At 39.9% G+C, this 23,145-nt stretch overlaps 2 protein-coding genes across 6 annotated transcripts in view; one reads left to right on the forward strand and one right to left on the reverse strand.

The window, feature by feature from the left end:
• Window positions 1-4,288, forward strand: part of PDZD2 (PDZ domain containing 2) — a 378,550-nt gene extending 374,262 nt beyond the window's left edge. For all 4 annotated transcript variants that reach the window (XM_067730459.1, XM_067730460.1, XM_067730461.1 and 1 more), the window contains one exon: window positions 1,418-4,288. In XM_067730459.1, the coding sequence (XP_067586560.1) occupies window positions 1,418-1,599 (182 nt within the window). In that variant the 3' untranslated portion in view covers window positions 1,600-4,288. The remainder of the gene's footprint in view (window positions 1-1,417) is intronic.
• Window positions 4,289-14,720: 10,432 nt separating this feature from the next.
• Window positions 14,721-23,145, reverse strand: part of GOLPH3 (golgi phosphoprotein 3) — a 53,099-nt gene continuing 44,674 nt past the window's right edge. For both annotated transcript variants that reach the window (XM_067730464.1, XM_067730463.1), the window contains one exon: window positions 14,721-16,641. In XM_067730464.1, the coding sequence (XP_067586565.1) occupies window positions 16,217-16,641 (425 nt within the window). In that variant the 3' untranslated portion in view covers window positions 14,721-16,216. The remainder of the gene's footprint in view (window positions 16,642-23,145) is intronic.

Raw genomic sequence — 23,145 nt, forward strand, 5'->3', positions numbered from 1 at the left:
GGCACTACCTTTGGTCTGAACAGTACTGAGTGGTTCATCAAGGACTTTCATCTGCTTCATCTCATTAGATCCCTGTAATAACCTAGTGAGGGAACAAGACAGGCTAACACCATTTTGCAGATGAGAAAACTGAGGTTTCGGGAAACCTGTAACTTGCTTGAAGTCGCATACTTGAGCCCAAGCCAGTCTGACTGCCTGCAGGTATTCAACGTGCTTTCCCCTAACTCACAGCCTCCTGTTTGGGTTGGTTGGAAGCCCACGTCCTCAGACCAGATGAACACTCAGAAAATTCTTTTCGTTTCACATAATCTGCTTCAGGCCTTTAGGTAATACTCCTAGAACGGGAAATATGCTAACGCAGTATAACTGGGCATGTCAGACAACAGTGCTTTGGTACTTCCAAAAATGTGTATCTTGAGAAAGCAATGATGGGGACTAAATCAGTCTCTCTGTTCCCACTGTAGGACTGGTAACGGTGAAGGCTCACCTCTTTTCCGATGACAGCATCTGCCTCTGTCATTAAAAACATCAAATGTTTTTGTCCTTGAGTGGATTGCATTTGAACTCACTTTCTTCCAGCTATATTTTTTTATTTTGTCAATCTTTATAATCAACTATAATTACATGTGTATTGATATCAAATAATATTTAACAGTGATTTTCGGGAATTTAGAACGAAGTAGATTTACCTCCTCAGTGTTTTGAGATCTAATTAAAGCTTTCTGAGGAAATTTTTTTCAAACTTGGGAATTTTTCTCTTTTAATGTCCTTTCTTCCGTAAGATGAAAAGATGCCTGCACGGCCAGTGTGCATTTCTTCAATACGATTGTTTTAGATGTGCATGTGCAAGGAAGTAAATAGAAAAGGGCGTAAACTTGTGTTTTTTCCAAAGCTCATAATCTTGCTCTAACATACCCAGAGCTGTAGTGTAGAAATCTGTTAAATTTTGTGTAAGTGATAATTTAAGTAATCTCCACAGTCATTGCTGAGCAGGTAATCACATTCTCAGCATGTGGATATATCAGACTATACTTGTTAATGAGTAGAAGTTGAACTTGCTTTATTGGTCATTTGGATTTTTTTGGTGTGTTCTTTATTGATTTGGAGTTCTTTAGCTTGGCTAGATATTAACTCTAATGTTTCATTTTATTTGTTGACTAAATACAATGAAAATATCTTCCTGTAGTCAGTTGCTTATGTTTCGGGGAAAGAGGGGTTACAGATTTGAATTTTTTATGTAGTCAGATTTCTTTTTTTGGGTATTTGCTTTGTGCGTCTTGTTTAAAGAAAATTTCCCTCTCCGAAGAATATAGGCACATGGTTTAGAGATATTTCTCACTTAAGTTTTTCATTTACCTGGAATTTATTCTGGATATTACGAAAGTACCAAACTATTATTCTGTATTTATTCTCTCAGGTGGTGCAGCTGAGCAAGCTGGAACAATAGAAGCTGGAGATGAAATTCTTGCCATTAACGGGAAATCCCTGGTTGGGCTCATGCACTTCGATGCCTGGAATATTATGAAGTCTGTCCCAGAGGGACCTGTGCAGTTAGTGATTAGAAAGCACAGGAATTCTTCATGCAACAAGCACTGGTAGTGACACTAATTGCGCTTGTTACATTTTTTATTAATCAGAATCTCCTTTTCTCAGTTCCCTTCTTTCTTTAGCAAATCAGAATGACTTCTTTAAACAATGGGTTCCTGAAACAACACAGAAGCACTGGTGTGGCAAGGACGATAAAACAAACAACTCTCCAGTTTTTTACTTACACATGAAGCAGCAGCAATGGAGCGGAACTCAGAAACCTTCTGCCTGGATCACCTAGGCCAGGAGGGTTCATTCTGTTCCAGTGCCTGTCCCCTGACACCTTCTATGTTTCCTGATGGGGACACAAGATGCGGCATGCCCTTCTTCACTTGAAACATTTAGTGAGACCTCCGCATCCTTCTAGCCACCTCTCCCAACACACTCAATCCTGGCAACTAGGGAGGCTAACAAAGTCTGAGGGGCAACACAAGTGTCACAACTAAAAAGGACTATAGTTTTATATAATTTTGTAAGTAAGTAAGTAAATGACAGAATGCTTTTAGGCACATTCAGTGGAAGGAGCGGTAGGGTCTGTATGTTATCCTGAAAAGAAAATGAGACTTGAAAAAAGAAAATCAATTATGACCTAATGGTTAGACTGAGCTCAGGAATTATCCAAAAATGAAAAAGCAAAATACAGAAAGTGGTATTTTTAGTGAGTGTAATGTGCAACGTATGGCTGCATAGTTTAACTAACTCGGTGGTTATTGATCACCGTGAAGTGTTGATCATGACCTAAAAGTGTACGTCGTAAGGCAATTTTACGGGAATGCAGTTCTGATAAACTGTACTAAATAGCTGTGAACTTTGCTGCTTAGAATGAGCAGACAGTTCCAGCTCTGCAAGCACCTTGCATCTACTTTGAAACTTGTCTTGAATAAATATTTGAATTCAAGACTGGTCAACAAAAGAGCAGGCAAAAATATCATTGTCACTGAGTTTCCATTTCTATATTTTACAGATCCAACCACTAATTTAAAGTTTCAGAAAGCAATTATCTTCTTAGTGTCCTTGGATTTATAATCCCAATAGAGGAACTTAAAATAATCCTTTTAGGGGACTTTCTTTTCTTTGGCTGATTTTTTTTTTTTTCCCCTTTCTCTTCTCAACAAGCTTAAGAAATGTAACATTTCTAAGCACTGGATCTATTTTCCTGACCTGGGTGTAATGGCATAGCTCTGCAGTGACTGAAGTTTTTGCTCTTTTTGTTCTCCTGTTTTGCAAATTCTTCCTTTTGCCAAAAATGTTTCCCAGCAGAACACTGCTGTGACTCACGCTTGCTTGTGACACTCGTCCCAGCTGCCCTCCTGAAGCACAAGCTTCTTCTTAGTAACTGTTCCCATTCTACGTGCTGTTCCTCGTCACAAAACTGGCTCTTCTCCCTCGTACTGTACCTTCTTTTCTTAAGACCCAAATCCTCATCAGCTTCATTTACCAAAACATAGTAAGAAGGTGGAAAACGAGGGTGAGTCAGTCTTTCAAGGTAAAGGAGCAGAACTGCGTAGTTACAAGCCACATCCTCGGTGGTGCAGGCCAGCTGAGTCCTGGGAATACGGGTGAGGTTGCATACCTGCGTGCATGGTGACGCTAAGGTTTTATGTCGGCGATTTCTTTAATTAACCTATTTCTGAGTGACTAATCCCAGTAAACCTCTGTGGAGCTGGCCCAGAGAGGTTCTCAGACGGGAGTGAAATATCTGGCTGGTGTGAGCCAAGATTTCTCATTTTTAAACAGGTTATACAAAAGAGAATGTAGTTCAGGAGTTAGCTAGAAAGACCTGATTAATTTAGCTTCTACTTTTCACTATTACAGTTCCAAGTAGGATACTATAGGAAGTCAGTGCAAGGTGCATGCTAGATTGTTTTTAAGTCTCTGGGGTCAGCTTTGTGGCTTCTGCTTTCTTGCCTAAATGATGAGAGACTCTTTGAAGTCAACACTGAAAACGATTTTTTGCCTCCACTCTTCCAGCTGTGCCTACATAGAAATGCACAGTCCTGTGTGACAGATAGGAGTTTCTGAAGCAGCGGAATGGTCTCCTTCTAAGAGGTCCTAATCCTCTTATCTGAAGAGTGCAAGGGTAGCCCTCTGGGTCACTGAACTATATTCAAGTCATCAGCCGTTTCCAGTGGACCTTGCCAGAAGGGTTCCCTTGGAATCTGACAATTGGAATTTAAGGGAGGAAGCAAAAGCTAAACTTTGACCCTAAGATAGAAAGCTATTTATTTGTCGTCAGTGTTCAAGGCATGACTAGTATTTCTAATTACTCTAATAAACTCCCAAACTTCCTGACATGAACACTCATGGTATTGTCCTACTAAAACTTGCATTGTTTTGGTTTTTTAACTGGTCCTTCATCCACAATAAGCTATGATGGTAACTGTGTCATAACATGTAAATCGTAGTTGCAAGGATGTACCGTGACGGTTGAAGTAGGCCGGGTTTCATTGCGAGCGTCCCATACGCAGCTCATTTAATTTTAGGGTTGACTTTTAGTTGGCACCACACCTGTTGTATGATATTATACATTATCCTTTATTTATGTAAGATAAAATGCCTTATATATTATTAAAGAGTAAGTGCAATAATATGAAATAGCCTGTACATTTTTAAAATGTTGTCGCCAAGTTATGTAAATCCACGTCTCTATAAACAACCTTTTTTAAGTAATTTTAAAAAAATAAACACTGTTTACTACTTGTTTTTTTGTTTGTTCACTTCTGCATCTATAGAAAAACCTTTTAAACCATCAAGCTAAGAAATGGTGATTACCTAAATGGGTGAGAGGGGCAAAGGCAAAAGAAGGCAAGTCAACCACACTTCTTCCATGGCCACACCCAGGATCTGACGCAATCCAAACCCATTCCCCCTCTGAGATCTTGAAATCAGACATCTCATGCCTTTACAACCTCCCGACCTTCCGGAGCTTACTCCCCTTCCCCCTGGTTCTGCTTCAGTTTCAACAGGCCCTCCAATCCCTAGGCAACTGGTACTTTTCTCCGCTTCAGAATCCCCACCCGTGTTTCTTTCCCTTCTCTATTTAGACTAGACCCCACGGTAGAGGACAGCAATGGCCCTCCAGCCCAGAGGCGCACAGCTCCCTCGCCCCGTCTAATCCAGGATCCTTCCAACCAGCCAGCCTCTTGGTGCCCACATGCCTATTCCTAAAGAAAAATCTCACAACTACACATAGTGATTTGCTATAAATTCAAGGCTTCCGACCTCAACTGGACTCTGGATGCTACTTGGCAATTGTTTCCTTGCCAGTTTTTTCTCTCATTCTTCACAATGAATACATTCTTCATTTTTCCTAAAATCCCTACCCATTCACCACTCCTTCCCCCACAAATACTTGGATAATCTGGGATCTTATTTCACAGAGTGAAATAAAAAGCATCTGCTTTATTTTAGGCTGTTTTGGTTTTCAGATGCAGACGCCAAACTAGAGTGGCCCAAGGGAAGAAGGCAAGACGGCATCTCACAGAAATCCCAGAATAGAACTCAGCATATGACCAGGCCTCAGCAACGGGAGGAACTCGGGGGCTCATGGGTTGTCACTCAGTGCCCTCCACTGCTGTTTGTGGGTCTGTTTCTGCAGACCCGCTTCTCCTCCCTCCACTAGCTGGCAGCCTTATCCCCAATTCCTCACACCTTTTCTTTACTTAGAAACCGATGAATGATATTTTGCTATAATTTTAGCCCCACTCTATATCACAGGATTTCTCTGGACATACAGGCTGCTGCCTGCCTGATTTTCCATATATCCTCCAAAAATTAAGATTCTGATTGGCTCAGTCCACTGCTACACTTGGGCAGAACTCTTTCCTGGGGGAGAGTTTTAATACACTATAGAAATAGCCACAGGGACTTCCCTGGTGGCACAGTGGTCCCCAATGCAGGGGACACAGGTTCGAGCCCTGGTCCGGAAGATCCCACATGCCGCGGAGCAACTAAGTCTGTGCGCCACAACTACTGAGCATGTGCTCTAGAGCCCGTGAGCCACAACTACTGAGCCCACGTGCTGCAACTACGGAAGCCCATGCGCCTAGAGCCCGTGCTCCGCAACAAGAGAAGCCACCGCAATGAGAAGCCTGCGCACAACGAAGAGTAGCCCCCACTTGCCGCGACTAGAGAAAGCCCGCATGCAGCAACAAAGACCCAACGCAGCCAAAAATAAATAAATAAATTTAAAAACAAAAAAAGAAAAAAGAAATAGCCACAAATCCATTCTATGAATGTTGAAGGCTACATACCATGTACAATAAATGAAACCTGAGACCAAACTGAAGGAGAACAATGAAATGGGATACAATTCTCTCTGAATGTGAGAAAGCAAAGATGGTATGAGAGTTATGAAGAGTATCAGAATGTCACCAAAACCCTTAACTTGAAGAAAGGGAATTACAGAAGGTGAGCCCCAGAAAAAGCAGGAAGCACCCAGAATCAGAGCCATTTCCACTCCTCAGAATGGTAGAGAAGGTGAAGTTAAAGGGGAGGCTCATTTTGATTTTCCCAGGCACCTGGCCAGCCTCAGCAGGTCAGAGGAGTAACAGGGAAGGAATGGTCTGATCTGAGGGGAGTCCCTACCACGTACGTTTCTGAAACGAAAGGGCTCAACTGATCCATTCAGAGACCAGCAGCCTCTGCTCACCCAACCCCGTAAAAGCCACACCAAGCACCGATCACAGCCTTCTTCTCGATCCCCCCAGCGCAGCTGAGTAGATCTGAATAAAGATTAAAATCAACTGGTATCCAACTTTCCTCTCTCATTCTAAGGGAGGAGCTGAATGATGCTTAAACACAGAGCTCTGAAGTATCCATTACTGACCAAATGGCAGGCTTCAGTAGAACCCCACCTTCCCCATTAAACAGGCTTGGCAAGGGCCCTTCTCGTGAATACCAAGCTGGGAAAGGTGGGGGGAGGGTGTTGAAACATAGTATGCAAAACGCAGAAAAAAAAAATAATTTGGACAACTACCTTAGGAATCAAAAGAAAATTATAAACACAAACTGCTTCATATTCTCAGTGCACTCAAAGAGAATGTGGCTTCTAAGAAGCACAAGATCAAAGAAGAGATAAGAAAATCACATGAGATTAATGTGGATCTAGTAGAACGAAAAAGAAACTGAGGAGACCACCTTACGAAACCAAAGCCATATAAGCATCGAGTCAAATCACATTGCAGAATACAAGTCAGTGCCATTGAAGATGAACTTGATGAACTTGAAAAGTGCTTAGAAAACAATGAAAATGGACAAAACAAATTTATAAATAAAATCCTAATTAAATGTTAGCCAATGAATCCAGCAGTACAATAAAGAAAATACCAAGTCTAAGTGATGTTAACTCCAGGAATGCATGAATGATTTGGAATTAAGAAATCTATAAATGTAAATGCAGAATGTAATTCATTATATCAGTAGGACACACACACACACACACACACAGACACAAATCCTGTGAAAGACATACTTTTTTAAAAGCCTGCTTCAAACTCTTAATGGAAAAACTCCAGAATCATTCCCATTAGATTCAGGAATACAAACAAAAATGATGTTCACTGCTGTTATTGTTGGATAACAATATTCTAGAGGTACAAGCCAATACAATTAGACAAAAAATTTTTAAGAGGTATAAATAGAAGAAACAAATGTATCATATAGTGTGCACAGATATATCTGGGTACTTGTTTGTAAGCACAAACACATCAATTTAAAAACTGTTAAAATATTAGAATTCAGTAAAGTTGGCTATCAGAAATCATCCACCAAAACAAGAGCTTTCTTACTCATAAATAATAACCACTTAAAACATATTATAAGAGGAAACACTCACAATAGTAACTAAAAGTACGTTTAACTTTGGCAAGGACTGGCAAGACCTAAAAGAAGGCTTCCCTGGTGGCACAGTGGTTGAGAGTCTGCCTGCCGATGCAGGGGATACAGGTTCATGCCCCGGTCCGGGAAGATCCCACATGCCACGGAGCGGCTGGGCCCGTGAGCCATGGCCGCTGAGCCTGCACGTCCGGAGCCTGTGCTCCGCGATGGGAGAGGCCACAGCAGTGAGAGGCCTGTGTACCACAAAAAAAAAAAAAAAAAAAAAAAAAAAAAAGAATCTGCCTGCCAATGCAGGGGACATGGGTTTGAGCCCTGGTCTGGGAAGATCCCACATGCCGCGGAGCAACTAAGCCCGTGTGCCACAACTAGTGAGCCCGCACGCCTAGAGCCCACGAGCCACAACTACTGAAGCCCGTGTGCCTAGAGCCCATGCTCTGCAACGAGAAGCCACCGCAATGAGAAGCCCGTGCACCGCAACGAAGAGTAGCCCCCGCTCGCCGCAACCAGAGAAAGCCCGCGCGCAGCAACAAAGACCCACCACAGCCAGAAAATTAATTAATTATTTTTAAAAAGATCTAAATGAATTACAAAATTCTATTAAGGGACATAAAACCAATAACTCGAACAAATGGGGAGGTTTAGCTTATTCTGGGATAGGATGACAACACTAAAAATCTCAACTCTCCTCAAGCTAGTTTATAAATGTAATATAATTTCAACAATGATCTCAAAATAATTTTTTAACCTGAAAAAAATTATTCTGAAGTCCATTTGGTAGGATAAACATGTAAAAATAACCAGATTTTGAAAAAGCATAATAAGTGGGGGACTAGCCCTATTACAACATCATCAAAAAAACTACTATAATTAAAAGTGTCTCCTCTTCCATGGACAGCCAAACCACTGGAATAAAGATGACAGATAGATTCTGAATTCAAAGAAAATTCAAAGGGGCATTCTAAGTCAGTTACAGAAAACAGATTATACAATAGCTGATTTTGGAAAAACTGGCTAAATATTTTAGGGGAGGTAAAAAAAGCTGGCTTCCTTGCAACAAAATCCTTCACAACAAAATAAAATTCCAGAATCACCATACATAAATTTAAAAGCAAGAAAGGAAAATAAAAACCCATCAAAAGAGCTAAATATACTGTTTTAATCATAAAGTGAATATGAGGCTAAATGCAGAAGCTATAAAGCAAAAGACTCATAATTTAATGAGACTACATACAAACTAAAAACCACTGGGGGCTCTCCCAGCAGATTCAGGCAAGATAACACAACAGTGACACAGTTTGTTTTTTTGGCCGCACCGCACAGTTTGCAGGAATCTCAGTTCCCAGACCAGGGACTGAACCCGGGCCACGGCAGTGAAAGCCCAGAATCCTAACCACTAGGCCACCAGGGAACTCCCCAACATAGTTTTTTAATTTCCTCATATCCCACCTACTTCCCCTTCCCCACCACTAACACCGCACACATACAACCCAGAACAACTAGTATAGAAAAACCATGGTAAACATCTACCACAAAACTAGGTGTGAAAGTACCCTCACAAACCCCAGAAGGTACAAACGAGCAGGAGTAAACTACTAACAAGCAACAAGACCAATTTGGTATCGGAATCTGTACAAGGAGGGTAGAGGGAAGCAACAGGGCATCTGATACCCCTAAGACACACACCCACCCTGACATCCTCACCCTTGGCCTCATAATCAACAGGGAAGCTCAGAGGACCGACTGGGTAATGGCCCCTGAAACCTGAATCGTTTTTTCACTTTCAAAAATGATCAGCCAACGCCCCACACTGAGGAGAAACTACTGGGAACAAAATCGAAACTGAGCAAGAGAACAACAGAGATCAAGAAAAAAGAAGGTCCAGATAAAGGTGGCTGAGAGTGGCAGAACCAGATCTCAGAAAGCAAGCTGCCGTACTTCTTCACACTCAAAAACAGAGGAAGGGGTTCTAGAGAATAAACGCAGTTAGAAAAGCTACCCTGACCTGCATCTCCCTTCTAAAACAGGAAAAGTAATTTCATGTAAACATGGGCAACAGAAGACAATCCAGGTCAAATCCCATACAAAGTTATCATAAGAAAAAGAGCATGAGGAGAAAATATAATCCCTAGAGACAACAAAAGCACACCAGAAAGACATACCTAGGGAACCAATGAAAAATATAATACCTCAAAATGAGTTAGGGGCTTCCCTGGTGGCGCAGTGGTTGGGAGTCCACCTGCCAATGCAGGGGACACGGGTTTGTGCCCCAGTCCGGGAAGATCCCACATGCTGCGGAGCGGCTAGGCCCGTGAGCCATGGCCGCTGAGCCTGCGCGTCCAGAGCCTGTGCTCCGCAACGGGAGAGGCCACAACAGTGAGAGGCCCACGTACCACAAAAAAAAATGAGTTAAAATACATCAGGAAAATGACACAAAATATGAATGATATCAATAGAAATTAGAAAAATTTAGAAATTGATTATTAAAACTCAGGAAAAAATTAATTTCAGAAAAAACTAAACTAGGAAGATCATTCACAGTAAATAAACAGGATGTCTTGAGAGGAAGAGAAGAGAAAACAGGTAAAACATTTAAAGATCAATAATAAAGAAAAGAAGCCAAGCAAAAGTGACCCAAAACAACATACGTAATAGCAATCCCCAAAGAAGAAAGCCTAAACAAGGGAACAGAACAATTATTAAAACTTTCATTTTCCTGAAATTGAGAATAAAAAAAGACTTGATGCTACATATTGAAAGAACACACCAGGTGCTTGGGAATACGGATCCAGAACAACCAACACCAAAACATACTGCAGTAACATCACTGGCGAAAAATCGGAGGAAAAAAATCCCGTGGGCTCCAGGCAAAAAAGAATAAGGCATTCATGAGGGAAAGAAAATCATGTTATCAGCAGACATTGACAGTGACGTTTTAAACCAAAAAGAACATACTTAAGATACTAAAAAAAAAAAAACGTGACCCAACCATTTTATCCAAACAGACTTTCATACAAAAGGCTACAGATAAACTGTTATCAGCATACGAAAACTCAGGGTATACTAGTCTCACAAGCCCTTCCAGAAGAATCTACTAACAAATGAGCAAGACAAGCAGAATGACTGGATAGATGACGTAAGGGCTGGTGGTGAGCATTAAGCGTGTATTTACTTGAATAGTTAAGACTAAAGCAAAAGTTAAAAGGGAGAGATTATAATATAATGATGATGTTCTTACAAAGCAGATGCAGCGCAACTACAAAAAGCAGAGGCACGGAACTGTACACTTGAGTATGGTTGAAATGGTAAATTTTATGTTACGTATATTTTACCACAATAAAAAAGGAAGAAATAAAGTACCCTGTAAGTTTACACCAATACTTCTGATTCAAATTTAGAACAACAAGGGTTTTCTATCTTCTGTCTTAAAGCTATAGCTCTACTTTTCCGTATCAAGAATCCCACTTCTCATCAAGGAAAATGATGATGATAAAAGAATGTTAATTTCCACAAGTTCAGGATACTTAAAGAAAATTAATCAGTCACCTTTGGAGAATGCTTTGGAAACAAGTCTATTTTGAAAACTGGTAAATAAAATGTAGCAATTCTCCTACCTTTCCTCTATGAACTGTACTAAACGGTATTGTAGGTAAGGTGAAGTTTCTCTTCATAGAAATACTTTAGCTAATAAACAAAGGAGAAATGATAACAGTTAAAATATCACCACATGCAACCTCAATAAATCACAGGATCTAATAACTGAACAGCAAGACTGCTATCACAAACCATCACAAAAAGAGAGACACCATGTGCTTCCCGATGAAAGAACACACCACCACCGATGAAACAGGTGCCTACACAAACCAACTCGAATCTGACGGAGCCTCAGATCTAACGCCCAATTCTCAGGAAGTAGAGGTCAATAAAACACATTAAACTACACTATGTGGATACAATCAGCAAAATCCAAACAACAGGACAAGGGATCCAATTTTATCAACAAATATTCCTCAAGGAAAACAATAAAGAGAGATGAGGGAAAGAACTTATAGATTGAGAGAAACTAAAACAGACATATAAAACGAAAAATGAAACAGAACAAAATCATTAAAGATGAATACTGGGTTGGGATAGAGACTTAGGGAGGTTGTAATTAGGAGGAAGCCTTGAATGGCTTCTGGACAGCTGGCAAGGTTCTATCTCCTGGCCTGGGTGACGGCTGCAAGCGTGTTCGCCTTAAGATAATCCACTAGCCTATACATTTGTTTATGAGATTTTCCATTTGTATTTTAATCATAAAAATTACATGAAACCTTTATATACACATATAATTATATGTATTTTTCATGATTTTTATATTTGTTATATTTAATCATACCTCCCCCAATTTTTATGAAATATATCCCCAAACCTGAATACCATGCTGATCTCTTTAGTATGATAATTAAGGTCTCCACAGATTCCATGCTTAAGCACTACTGCACCTTACACTTTTCTGAATTGTTAAAAAAAAAAAAAGGAAAAAAGGAAAAAAATTACTTACCATATATACCAACTCCAAAGACTGAGAAAAACAATTGCATCACTGTCAGACACAGGGTTAATATCCACAATATATGTATGGAAAGTCCTGGTGAATCAATACATAAAAAGATCAATACCCTAAATTAGAAAATGGATAAAGAACATAATCAGGTAACTCACAGAAAAAAATACAAATTACCAATAAAGATAGTAAATGATAATCAACCCTTCAATAAATAAAACAATTTGACCATACTCCTCACTATTACCTTGGCAAAGACCAGGATTGATGACACCCTCTACGGTATTAGCTAAGGTGTGGGGAAACCAGCATTCACGTTATTTGAAGTGGAACTTAACATGAATCTTAGAAAATTCGGCTTTATCTTTTACATTTTCAAGGCATAGTCTTTGAGCAAACTTACTTCTATTAATTCCTCCTATGGAAATCAAATATAAAAATATGTACAAAAATATACATTACAATATGTTTGTAATAATGAACATGAGAAGAACCCAAATGTCCATTAATGGGAGACATTATACAATGAAGCCAAAAATCATTAAAGAGAATGATGTGTGCTTATTCTGAAAGTTCTCTACAATGTAAGGGCAAAAAGTAAATTGCACACCAGTATATAATGATGCTAGTGGGAATCACAGTTATACCACTGCTCTATCAGGAGTAATTGCCTACATAATTCTAATACTGGGCTGAGGAAGTGTGGATATCAATCTAACTTTACCATCCATGCCTCTTTGAAGAGTAAGTAGCCTGCAAGGTGACAAGCCTTAACATCACTTCCTTACTTGGTGCTATTAAAGAATATACGACATCCATGCAGAACTTACAAGAGTCAGGGCTATCATTCTGGGACCCAGTGGACTGCAATGAATTAGAAATTACCTCAGGTTGTCAGTCATCTTGATCTGGATGAAAGTGAAATGGAACAATGTTATCTGACAATATAAATATCTCCATTTAAGATGGAGAGGCCATTGAGTTGGAATTAAACTTCATAAATACCTCACATAGACTTGTGACTAGTGGTTTCCATGTTCCTGGGGCAAGAGTAGCCATGCATGGCAGTCATGGACTCCTGTCATCATCAGGCTGGATGTCATCACTCATTGGTCCTATATTGCCACTGAACCACACACCAGCCCCTCTCACTTTCCTTCAGGTGGTGGCCAAATTCAAGGCTTTGTCATACTTTAAAAAAGTATTGTACCCATCTGTTTGCAAACGAGGGGAAGAACTGAGTAATGTAATGCATCAGAGGCCACAAGGCAATCTTGCTTCAGCAGGCCAGGGATTTCTTGGCCAAGTGACATCTGATGATGCTTGTTTCTCCTGAGAATATATAGAACTAGTCAACTTTTTCACCCCCAAAAGATAATTTATGTAAGTTATACCAAGATATCAGAATAAAGCAGGGATATCCTTTTATCACTGTATTTTGCACCACCATGAGAATTTTTTGCATGCCCGCTATCGTGGTTTTCGTCTCTGTTAAGGAAAAGAAGCCCCCTCCTAGTCCCCAAATAAGAAAGGAAAAATTATGGTTGAATGCCATTACTGTTTTCAATCACTTCAGGATTAAAAGCTCAAACACTTACCAGATAATGTGAGGCTGGGCAACCCCTCCAATCCAAGCCTGTTCTTCATTAAATGAAGATAGTAATTGCAGTCTGGGGAGGTCAAAACAAGATATAAAATACTTTACTAGGCACAGAGCATGCATTCAGTAAGTTTCCTTCCTTTCTCCCTTCTGTTACAGCATTGTTCCAGACCAGGTTATTCTAAGGAACACTCAGCAATTAAACATATGAAGAAATCGATTTATTATTGCACAGTAAATTTTATTATATCAAAACTCACTGCCTGATTCTTGGATCTGAAGGCTTTTAACAAAAGTGGCATAAGCCTGTGGACATACTGCTCCTTCCACACAGAATAATGTCCCTGGAGTCACACCACTCCTGCTTGCAGAGAACTGTAAAACAGTGGCCTTCTACAGGAAGAAGGAGTTCTAGGTAACACCCTCCCCTCTGGATGGGACCACTTGTCCTCTCCTCTGGAGACACGACCGTGTACTGAAGTTGAGGTCACACACAGGTAGAGCTGACGGGCACTCTGCTCTGAAACAAACGCTGACAGAAGTTTGGGTGAGGCCCTTTCCCCCTTGCTTGAGAATACAGATGAGCTTATAAAGCCGAGAATACCTTAGAAACAACCGTTACCTCATTTCTAAAATCTCTGCTGGAGGAAAACAGTAAATCTTCACCTAAAAGGAAATTTCAGGACATGGTATAACTTTCAAGTATCCATTTTGTGGGAAGAAACTACAAATTAATACTTTCTATACTTAATTACCACCAGTAGTTATCATTTTTGGAGGTAAAGGAGGTTATTTTAATGGAGAGAAAAATCTGTCTTTTTTCAGGAGTTAAAACAGGAATTGGCAAACCAACGCCCATGGCCAGCTGCCTATTTTTGTAAATGAAGTTTTACTGGAATACAGCCTCACCCATTTATTTGTATTGTCCATGGCAACTTTCATTCAGCAGAGTTGAGTAGCTGCAACACCGTATATGGCTCACAAAGCCTAAAATATTTTCTTAAAATATTTTCTATTTGGCCCAATAAGAAAAAGTTTGCCAACCCCTGCGTAGAAATATTGCCATACTAAACTAAGGCTAAGTAAAACTTCATCAGAAAGAAAACTAAAACCACAATAATTAGAATACAAAAATACAAATGACATGCTTGCTCTGATTCAGGCACTTTCAAGATCATAGTTTATTTATTACTTCAGATAAAAAGATAGTATACATATTAGGGAATCCCTTAAAATTCAACTCTAGAGTTATACACCATCTAGTACTTTTGAATTGAATGTTAACCAAAAAAGTCTCTAAACACCTGAAAGCCCCACTAGTAACATGAACTATGGTAATAAAAAATTTGACATTTAATTTGTTCAATATATAGTATTTACATTATGAAACCAATGGTAATACGATAAACAATGATAAAGAAATAGTAAAAATAAACTCTAAAAAGCAAAGGTTTATATTCTTACAATGTGCTAATTATCATAATTGTATATAAAAATTAAAACACAGCAGAGCTTTCTGCTACAGAACTCTTAATCATCTGAGTTGTAGTCGTTACTTGCTAACGATTTACATGCAACATCTGCTAGTGCTGACATTTGATTTTTTTCCCCCAAGAAAGTGTGAGTAGATATTTATTTAAGAGCAGACATTAATTTACTTGTGGACAGAAAAAGATAAAACTGTACTCAAGATTAGTACTGGTCACAAGCCTCTTCTCTACAGAAACGATAAAAATAATAAGACTGAAAAAAATTCCAGAAAGGAGATGCACAGGCAAAGAGTACCATGAATGGCACAGCTCAAAAAATCTTGGGACCAATTAGACACACATGTTTTCTCTCTCCTTCAATGACGAGAGGTCTATTTTGCCATCCAATTACAATGCCTGTAGCAAGTAAGGGGCACCAGGTGTACAACTAATTAAACCCTGCAAAATACTAAGATGGGCAGTGGTGGCCAGAAGAAGGAACAACTTCTATATAACTCAAACTATATACAGCGTAACTGGAATGCAGCTCATCCCAAACTGGCTATGTGAAACAACTGGACCTTTATGATTTAATAGTTAAAATTATGACAAGTGTAATAATACAATAGATTTACATGGAAAGCAAGATCCAAGGGGCACTTTATATTATTTACTGTGTATTTCAATTTAAAAATAATTTTGCTAAGTATACATCTCAACTGAGGTCTATGTATAAAATGTCCTAATAGATACAGATATTTACCTTTGGTGAGTTAAAGGCCTTTTTGTGACTTCTGTCTGAATTGCAGGCAGAATGCGAGATGTACGTGCACATGTGGGAGAAACTCAACCTGAGGTAATCCAAAAGATGTGCGTGTGAGGAACCTGGAGGTACTCTGACAGTCAAAGCACACCAGAACCCAAACGGGCAACAGTGAGGATGGCAACGAGCAATGGAATGCCAGTATGGCGGTGAAACTTTTTCCACAACAGTAAGAGGAAGGCCTCTCGTACCAGCAGAATCCTGCATACATACACAAAAGAAAAAGCCACCCACCATTTCATAAAACAAAAGCCAATTATAGTGTGGGAAGTACAAACTGCAGAAAACCAGGAGTCCCTGGAAGAAAAACGACTGGTTCCCGCGAGAGAAAGGAGGACGCTCGGTTCTGCGCAGGGTCACTTGGTGAAGGCGGCCACCACTGCCCACAGCACCTCGTTGGTGCTGGCCTTCAGACACTCCACCTCAGGGTCTAAGTCCAGGAGCTGCCGCACCCGCTTGGTGGCTAAATCGTACTGCTCGTCCACGAGGGGCGCGAACGCGTTCTCCAGGACATCCGAGGCGTGGGCCAGGTAGATGAGGGCCAGCAGGCGCTTGTCCATGCGGTGAGGGTCGTTCACCCATTTGTCGAGAACGGCTTCCTGCACCTTCTTGATGAGGCGCTGCTTAATGTTGTTGTTGGTGAGGGGATGTGTCGTCATGTCAAAAAGAAGGAAGTTCTGTTTCTCGGTTGTCAATACGCCCTTTTCTACCAGGTTTTTAGCTAATCGTTCCCTCACGTTTCTTAACTGATAATGCAATTTTAACGGATTCCACGTCTCACCTAAAAGAAAGATTCCCGAAGTCAGAAATGATAGGTATTATCTGCTAATCTTATTAAATTTTGTACTGTTAAAATGAACAGTAACATTTGACTTTTTTTCCTCCAGAGAAACAGAAGAAAATCCAACTATGTTTTCTTGCCAACTAAACCATGAACCCCTTGATGGTCAGGCCTTTGGTTTCTAAGCACCTGGCACATGATTTTCAGGCACAACGGTTACTCAAGCTGAAAGCAGTCTCCAAACCAGTTCCCCTAATGCGGAATAAGCCAAATACCAATATTAAATTATGTTTGGCTTCTCTCTAGCTACTGTCAAAAAGCAGCCACTAGCAAAATATAAGATCTCTTTTCTGTTAAACACCCATCTGCAACAAAAAGAGAAAAGAATTAAAAAGTTTCCTGATTAATAAGTTATTCCTGAACTGCTACCTATACCTGACCTATAAAGCTGGGAAAGCCTGTTTAGGCAATGCTATTCTTTGCTGACAAATAATATAAACCTAATTATAGAAGGACAAAACATTTTCATCATTTTAATCTTGTCATCTATGCGTATTTCCCTTTGAGACAGAAATACTTAAAATAAAACCAAGGGACTTCCCTGGTGGTCCAGTGGTTTAAGACTTCACCTTCCAATGCAGGAGGTATGGGTTGGATCCCTGGTCGGGGAGCTAAGATCCCACATGCCTCGCAGCCAAACAACAACAACAACAAAAACCACACAATAAAAACCCAGAAGCAATACTGTAACAAATTCAATAAAGACTTTAAAAATGGTCACATCAAAAAAATCTTAAAAAAAAAAACAAACCCAAATATCTTTCACTAAAACAGTTTTTTTCTTTATAGAAGACTAGAAGGAAATACATCAAAATATTAATCTTGATTATTTGGGGGATTACATTATATGTGACAAATTTTCTTTTTTGTACTTTTTGTATTTTCCAAATAATCTCCAATGAACATGTAACTATTTGGGTAATTTGAAAAAAATACTATAGTAACTTTCTAAATTGGGTCATGTTAGAGATCAACCACCGGCACTTTTATTATATGCAAAAGCTGAAATTTTATAATATTGAGGAAAAACAAATTGTACTGTCTACTACAGCAGCCATTGACTATATAGGGCTATTAAATTTAAATTAATAAAAAAAAAACTCAGGGAATTCCCTGGCAGTCCAGTGGTTAGGACTCCATGCTTCCACTGCAGGGGGCCCAGGTTCGATCCCTGGTCAGGGAGCTAAGATCCTACAAGCCCTGCGGCACAGCCAAATAAATAAATAAGCAGGAAAAACAACTCAGTTCCTCAGTTGCCCTAACCACGTTCCAAGTGCTCAATAGCCAAGTGGGGCTAGAGGTTACTGAGCGGACAGCACAGAAATAAAGCATTTCCATTGTTGCAGAAAGCTCTAGTGGGAAGTGCTGACTTAAAATACATTAGTATTCAAAATTATTTTGCCATATGACTTAACACTGAAGAATATGGGGCTATGATTGAGTAGTCAGTCTTGGACTTGCCTTCTGGAGTTAAACAATTAGAAATCTGCATAAAATGTATGAAACAACTGTTCAGATGCTAGTCAAAAGGCAGCCCAGAGCTGTGACCTTTGAGAGAAACCTCACTGAGCCCTACTACTGCCCAAGCTTACTACCCAAAGGCACATGCCAGGCAGCAGAGCAGAACAGAAGACCTCAAGTAGAGCACAGGACTCACACTGTGTAAAAAGGCAGAGATCAGAGCTGGGGGAGGCTAAGGCAGCTGGAATATGCAAGGCAGAGTACTGGAGAAGAGGGGACTATGCAGAATAAGAGCTCTAGAAATCTGCGTGGTGTTCGCTTGAGTCTGGCCAAAAACAAAGCCACATGTGTTATGGTGTCAAACTCCACAAAACATGGTTAAAAAAAAAAAAAAAATCAAGGAAGTTGTAACGTGAACAATTCCAAGAGTTCACAGAGGGCTAGGGAAAATTTGAATTGCAATTAGCCTGAGTGGAAAGGTCTCACTGAACACCCAGGACATTCAGAAAGGATTCCAGAAGGATCACATCTTAGTAATAGGGCTAAACTAGCCCTTGAGTAAAGGCTACTCCAGACCTGACCTAACAAAGCTTACAAACAAAACTGATCCACAAGTAACTTAAGTACCTAGCAAAACAAATTCCAACAGTCTTTAAAGACAAACAAAATTCAGCACACAACAACGTAGACTCACAATGTCCAGCCTCCAATAAAAATTACTAGACTTGTGAAGAAGCAGGAGAATGTGACCCAAAACTAAGGGGGAAAAAAAATCAACAAAAACAGTCAAACAGGGACTTCCCTGGTGTCTTCCCAGTGGTTAAGACCCTGCAATTCCACTGCAGGGGGCGCAGGTTTTGATCCCTGGGTAGGGAACTAGGATCCCGCATGCCACACAACCAAAAAAAAAAAAGAGTCAACCAGGGCTCCCCTGGTGGTGCAGTGGTTGAGAGTCCACCTGCCGATGCAGGGGACATGGGTTCGTGTCCCGGTCCGGGAAGATCCCACATGCCGCAGAGCGGCTGGGCCCATGAGCCATGGCCACTGAGCCTGCACGTCTGGAGCCTGTGCTCCACAACGGGAGAGGCCACAACAGCGAGAGGCCCACGTACCGCAAAAAAATAAAAAAAGTCAACCAAATCTGACATGACCCAGAAATGACAGAGACAATGGCATTAGCAGACAAGGAGTTTAAAATGGCTATTTTACATATCTAAATAATTTAAAGGAAAGCACGAGCACAATGAAGAGAAAATGAGAGCTTTTCTTTTTTAAAGGCTAAATGATCTGGATCTGCCATTTTACATTTTGTTATTCATGCTGTAAAACTAGGGACTTGAAAAAAAACTGACAATTAAATAATGAAGAAATGGTACCATGAATCATTATTAAAGTCATCTTCTACATTTAAAGAAAACATAACCGCGACTTCCCTGACAGTCCAGTGGTTAAGACTCCATGCTTCCACTGCAGGGGGCACGGCTTCAATCCCTGGTCAGGGAACTAAGATCCCACATGCCACGAGGCACAGCCAAAAAAAAAAAAAAAAGATTAAAAGCAAAAAATAAAACAAGATAAACTTTTCAAATAAAAAACCCTGGCAAATCAGCTTCCACAAAAAGAAAAACAATCATTGCATTCAATTTCCTTGTTAACTTCAAAAAGTAAAAGAGCTGAAATATATTTGGGGCCCTATTAGATTTTAAAACTTAACAGTATAAAAGAAAAATATAACTCAATAATAAATGAAATTCTACTTTCAATTTCTGGTGTTAAATTAGCCCACACCTACATTTAATGTTAAGAAATCATTAACAAAAACAAAAAACAACAAAAAAAGAGAAATCATTAACAGTTACTTGATGAAGCACTACAGCATAATAGGTTATGAGAGCAAGCTCTGGAGCCAGACTGTTTGGATTTCAATTCCAATTTGGTCATTTCCTAGCAGTGCAACCCTGGGCAAGGCTTCTTACCTATTCCTCTGTCTTTTCATCTGTAAAGCGATGAAAACAACTCTTTCCAGCTCACAAGGGTTATTACGAGGATTAAGTTAAGTTAAAGACATATCAAGTTCTTAGAATAGAGCCTGGTACATGGTAAGCTCGCAATAAACGTTAGCTATTATTATTTAACCATGTGCAGAATCAGCACTTTGGCAGAAAGAGTTTATCCTATTTATAATGGTCTAAAAAAATCATACTAGGTACTGAGAATGCAGACATTAGTAACACATATTTCTTTTTATTTTAATGTATTTATTTAATTTATTTATTTTTGGCTGCGTTGGGTCTTCAGTGCTGCACACAGGCTTTCTCTAGTTGCGACGAGCGGGGGCTACTCTTCGTTGTGGTGCACGGGCTTCTCATTGCGGTGGCTTCTCTTGTTGCAGAGCACGGGCTCTAGGTGCACAGGCTTCGGTAGTTGTGGCATGCAGGCTCAGTAGTTGTGGCTCATGGGCTCTAGAGCACAGGCTCAGTAGTTGTGGTGCATGGGCTTAGTTGCTCCGTGGCATGTGGGATCTTCCCGGACCAGGGCTTGAACCCGTGTCCCCTGCATTGGCAGGCAGATTCCTAACCACTGTGCCACCAGGGAAGTCCTAGTAACACATATTTCTAACTCTAGAAATTTTAAATCAAAGGAAGGGAACATTCATAATATAACAACTAACTGTACTTAACTGGCTAGAATAAGATGTAAATAGGGCCATAAAAACAATATGAACCAAGAGCCCAGAGGAATAAGAAATTACTTGAGTTTGATGTTAAGGGCACGTATCTTTCAAAGGTTAGTTATGACTTTCATTTTTCAATTGTTGTACCAACCCACTGTCTCTCCAATAAATGCCTGCTGCAACTTTCACCAGACAGTTTGGGTTTTGTGTTTTTTTTTTTTTTTTTTTTTTGCGGTACGCGGGCCTCTCACTGTTGTGGCCTCTCCCGTTGCGGAACACAGGCTCCGGATGCGCAGGCTCAGCGGCCATGGCTCACGGGCCCAGCCACTCTGCAGCATGTGGGGTCTTCCCGGACCGGGGCACGAACCCGTGTCCCCTGCATCGGCAGGTGGACTCTCAACCACTGCACTACCAAGGAAGCCCTGTTTTGTGTTTTCTAATATCATTGGCACGTGGTAGGCAGCCTAAGGCACCAGGCTAGAATTAACTAGGTTGTGTTTTCTGACATTCTTAAATGACTTTTGGAAATTCAAACTTATAAACACAGAATAATCGATAGCCAAATTTATGTAAAAGCCCATAAAAAACTATAGTTCAAATCCAAGGTTAATTAATTAACTATACTCATAATAATAATTTGTCAGTTATCAAAGAAGTACTATTCCCTGGCAACTCACTAGTTAATTAGGAAGTTATTCTATGTCTCAGAAAACACCTTGGCTACCTATTCTCAAATAATTGTTGGGGCGGCGGCGGGGGGGTTAAGATTATTCTAAGGTCAATTTCTCTTTACAGACCTAAAAAAACCAGAAATCCCTCTGATGCCGCTATACAATGATTTTTTTCCTCTCATTGGAAATAAATGGTATTAGCAGTTTACAACTTACTGTCTATTGTACTGAAGTCATGCTAATAAGGTTTATCCACACCTTATCCACAATTAAATCGTACATACTGCACCCAACAGAACACGTAATGCTTATTACAAAGTTCCTGTGACAAGTTCCTCAAATCCAAAATATGCTACCTTAGTTTAGTGTTGCTACTAAGAAAGAGTAGAGCCTGAACACAGACCAACCTTCAAATAATGTGTTCCATTTATGACTGGACCTTCTTATGGGCAATCATTTCTGCCTCGGAGGAAGTTAACAAAAAAGGACTCAGACATCATCTTTTGATGCAGTTCCCTGGAAAAGGGCAAATCTTGTGTGCCTACTCCAACAAAAATGTTGTTCAGCTTTCCTCAGACATTTTTTAAAAATGAAAAAAATCCCATAAGCAGAAAGCTGAACCAGTATGGGTAATATGTAAATGTTGTTTGATACTATTTTGAACACCCCAAAAAAGGTACAATAAAATAACAGAGTGGTGGGACTTCCCTGGTGGTACAGTGGTTAAGAATCCACCTGCCAATGCAGGGGATACGGGTTTGAGCCCTGGTCCAGGAAGATTCCAGATGCCGCGGAGCAACTAAGCCCATGCGCCACAACTACTAAAGCCCACGCGCCTAGAGCCCATGCTGTGCATCAAGAGAAGCCACCACATGAGAAGCCTGTGCACCACAATGAAGAGTAGCCCCTGCTCGCTGCAACTAGAGAAAACCCATGCTACAGCCAAATATAAACAAACAAAAATAAATAAATAAATAACTGAGTGGTCAAAGTGTCTTGGCATCCTGACATTTCTGCCTTTTATTTTATTTTTTTCTATTTGGGCTTTTGTTTTTTAAATTTTTTTATTTTAGTTGATTTACACTTCTGTCTTTTATTTTAAAAGAACCAAATTAATCTAAATCCAAAGAATAAAGTTACCCCTGAGATTATTAGCATACTTAAGACAACAGTATAAACTGGGGTGGGAGGAGGGGAGTTGGTTAAGTGAAGAGAAGATACAATAAAGGTTTAACCTATACTATCTACTAAAAGATTTAGCTGCTTCAATTTAAGCAGAATGTTGAATATCTTTTAAATATACTGTAACAAACCCCCAAAGGAGGAATAATGTTCAAAATTCTAGATTAAAAGATGTTACTGTGATCCATACTGTCATTCATCCTAAATTACTCACTATGCAAAAAAGACTTTATAAGTTATACGAGCAAATTTTTAATGTATAGAATTTATTTATAGTTAACTCTTTTATAAAGGAAACTGTGAGAAGTATATACGGAGAGGAAAAGTTCTTCAAAGGTTATTTATATCCCACTGCCCAACAATTATTTCAGTGAAAATGACATACTGGCAGGCACCTAAATAACTTCACTACAAAAAACTTCCATCTTCCTTGACATGTTACAAAAAAAAAAAAAG

This window comes from Pseudorca crassidens, chromosome 3, assembly GCF_039906515.1.
Source record: "Pseudorca crassidens isolate mPseCra1 chromosome 3, mPseCra1.hap1, whole genome shotgun sequence".
Lineage (NCBI taxonomy): Eukaryota > Metazoa > Chordata > Mammalia > Artiodactyla > Delphinidae > Pseudorca > Pseudorca crassidens.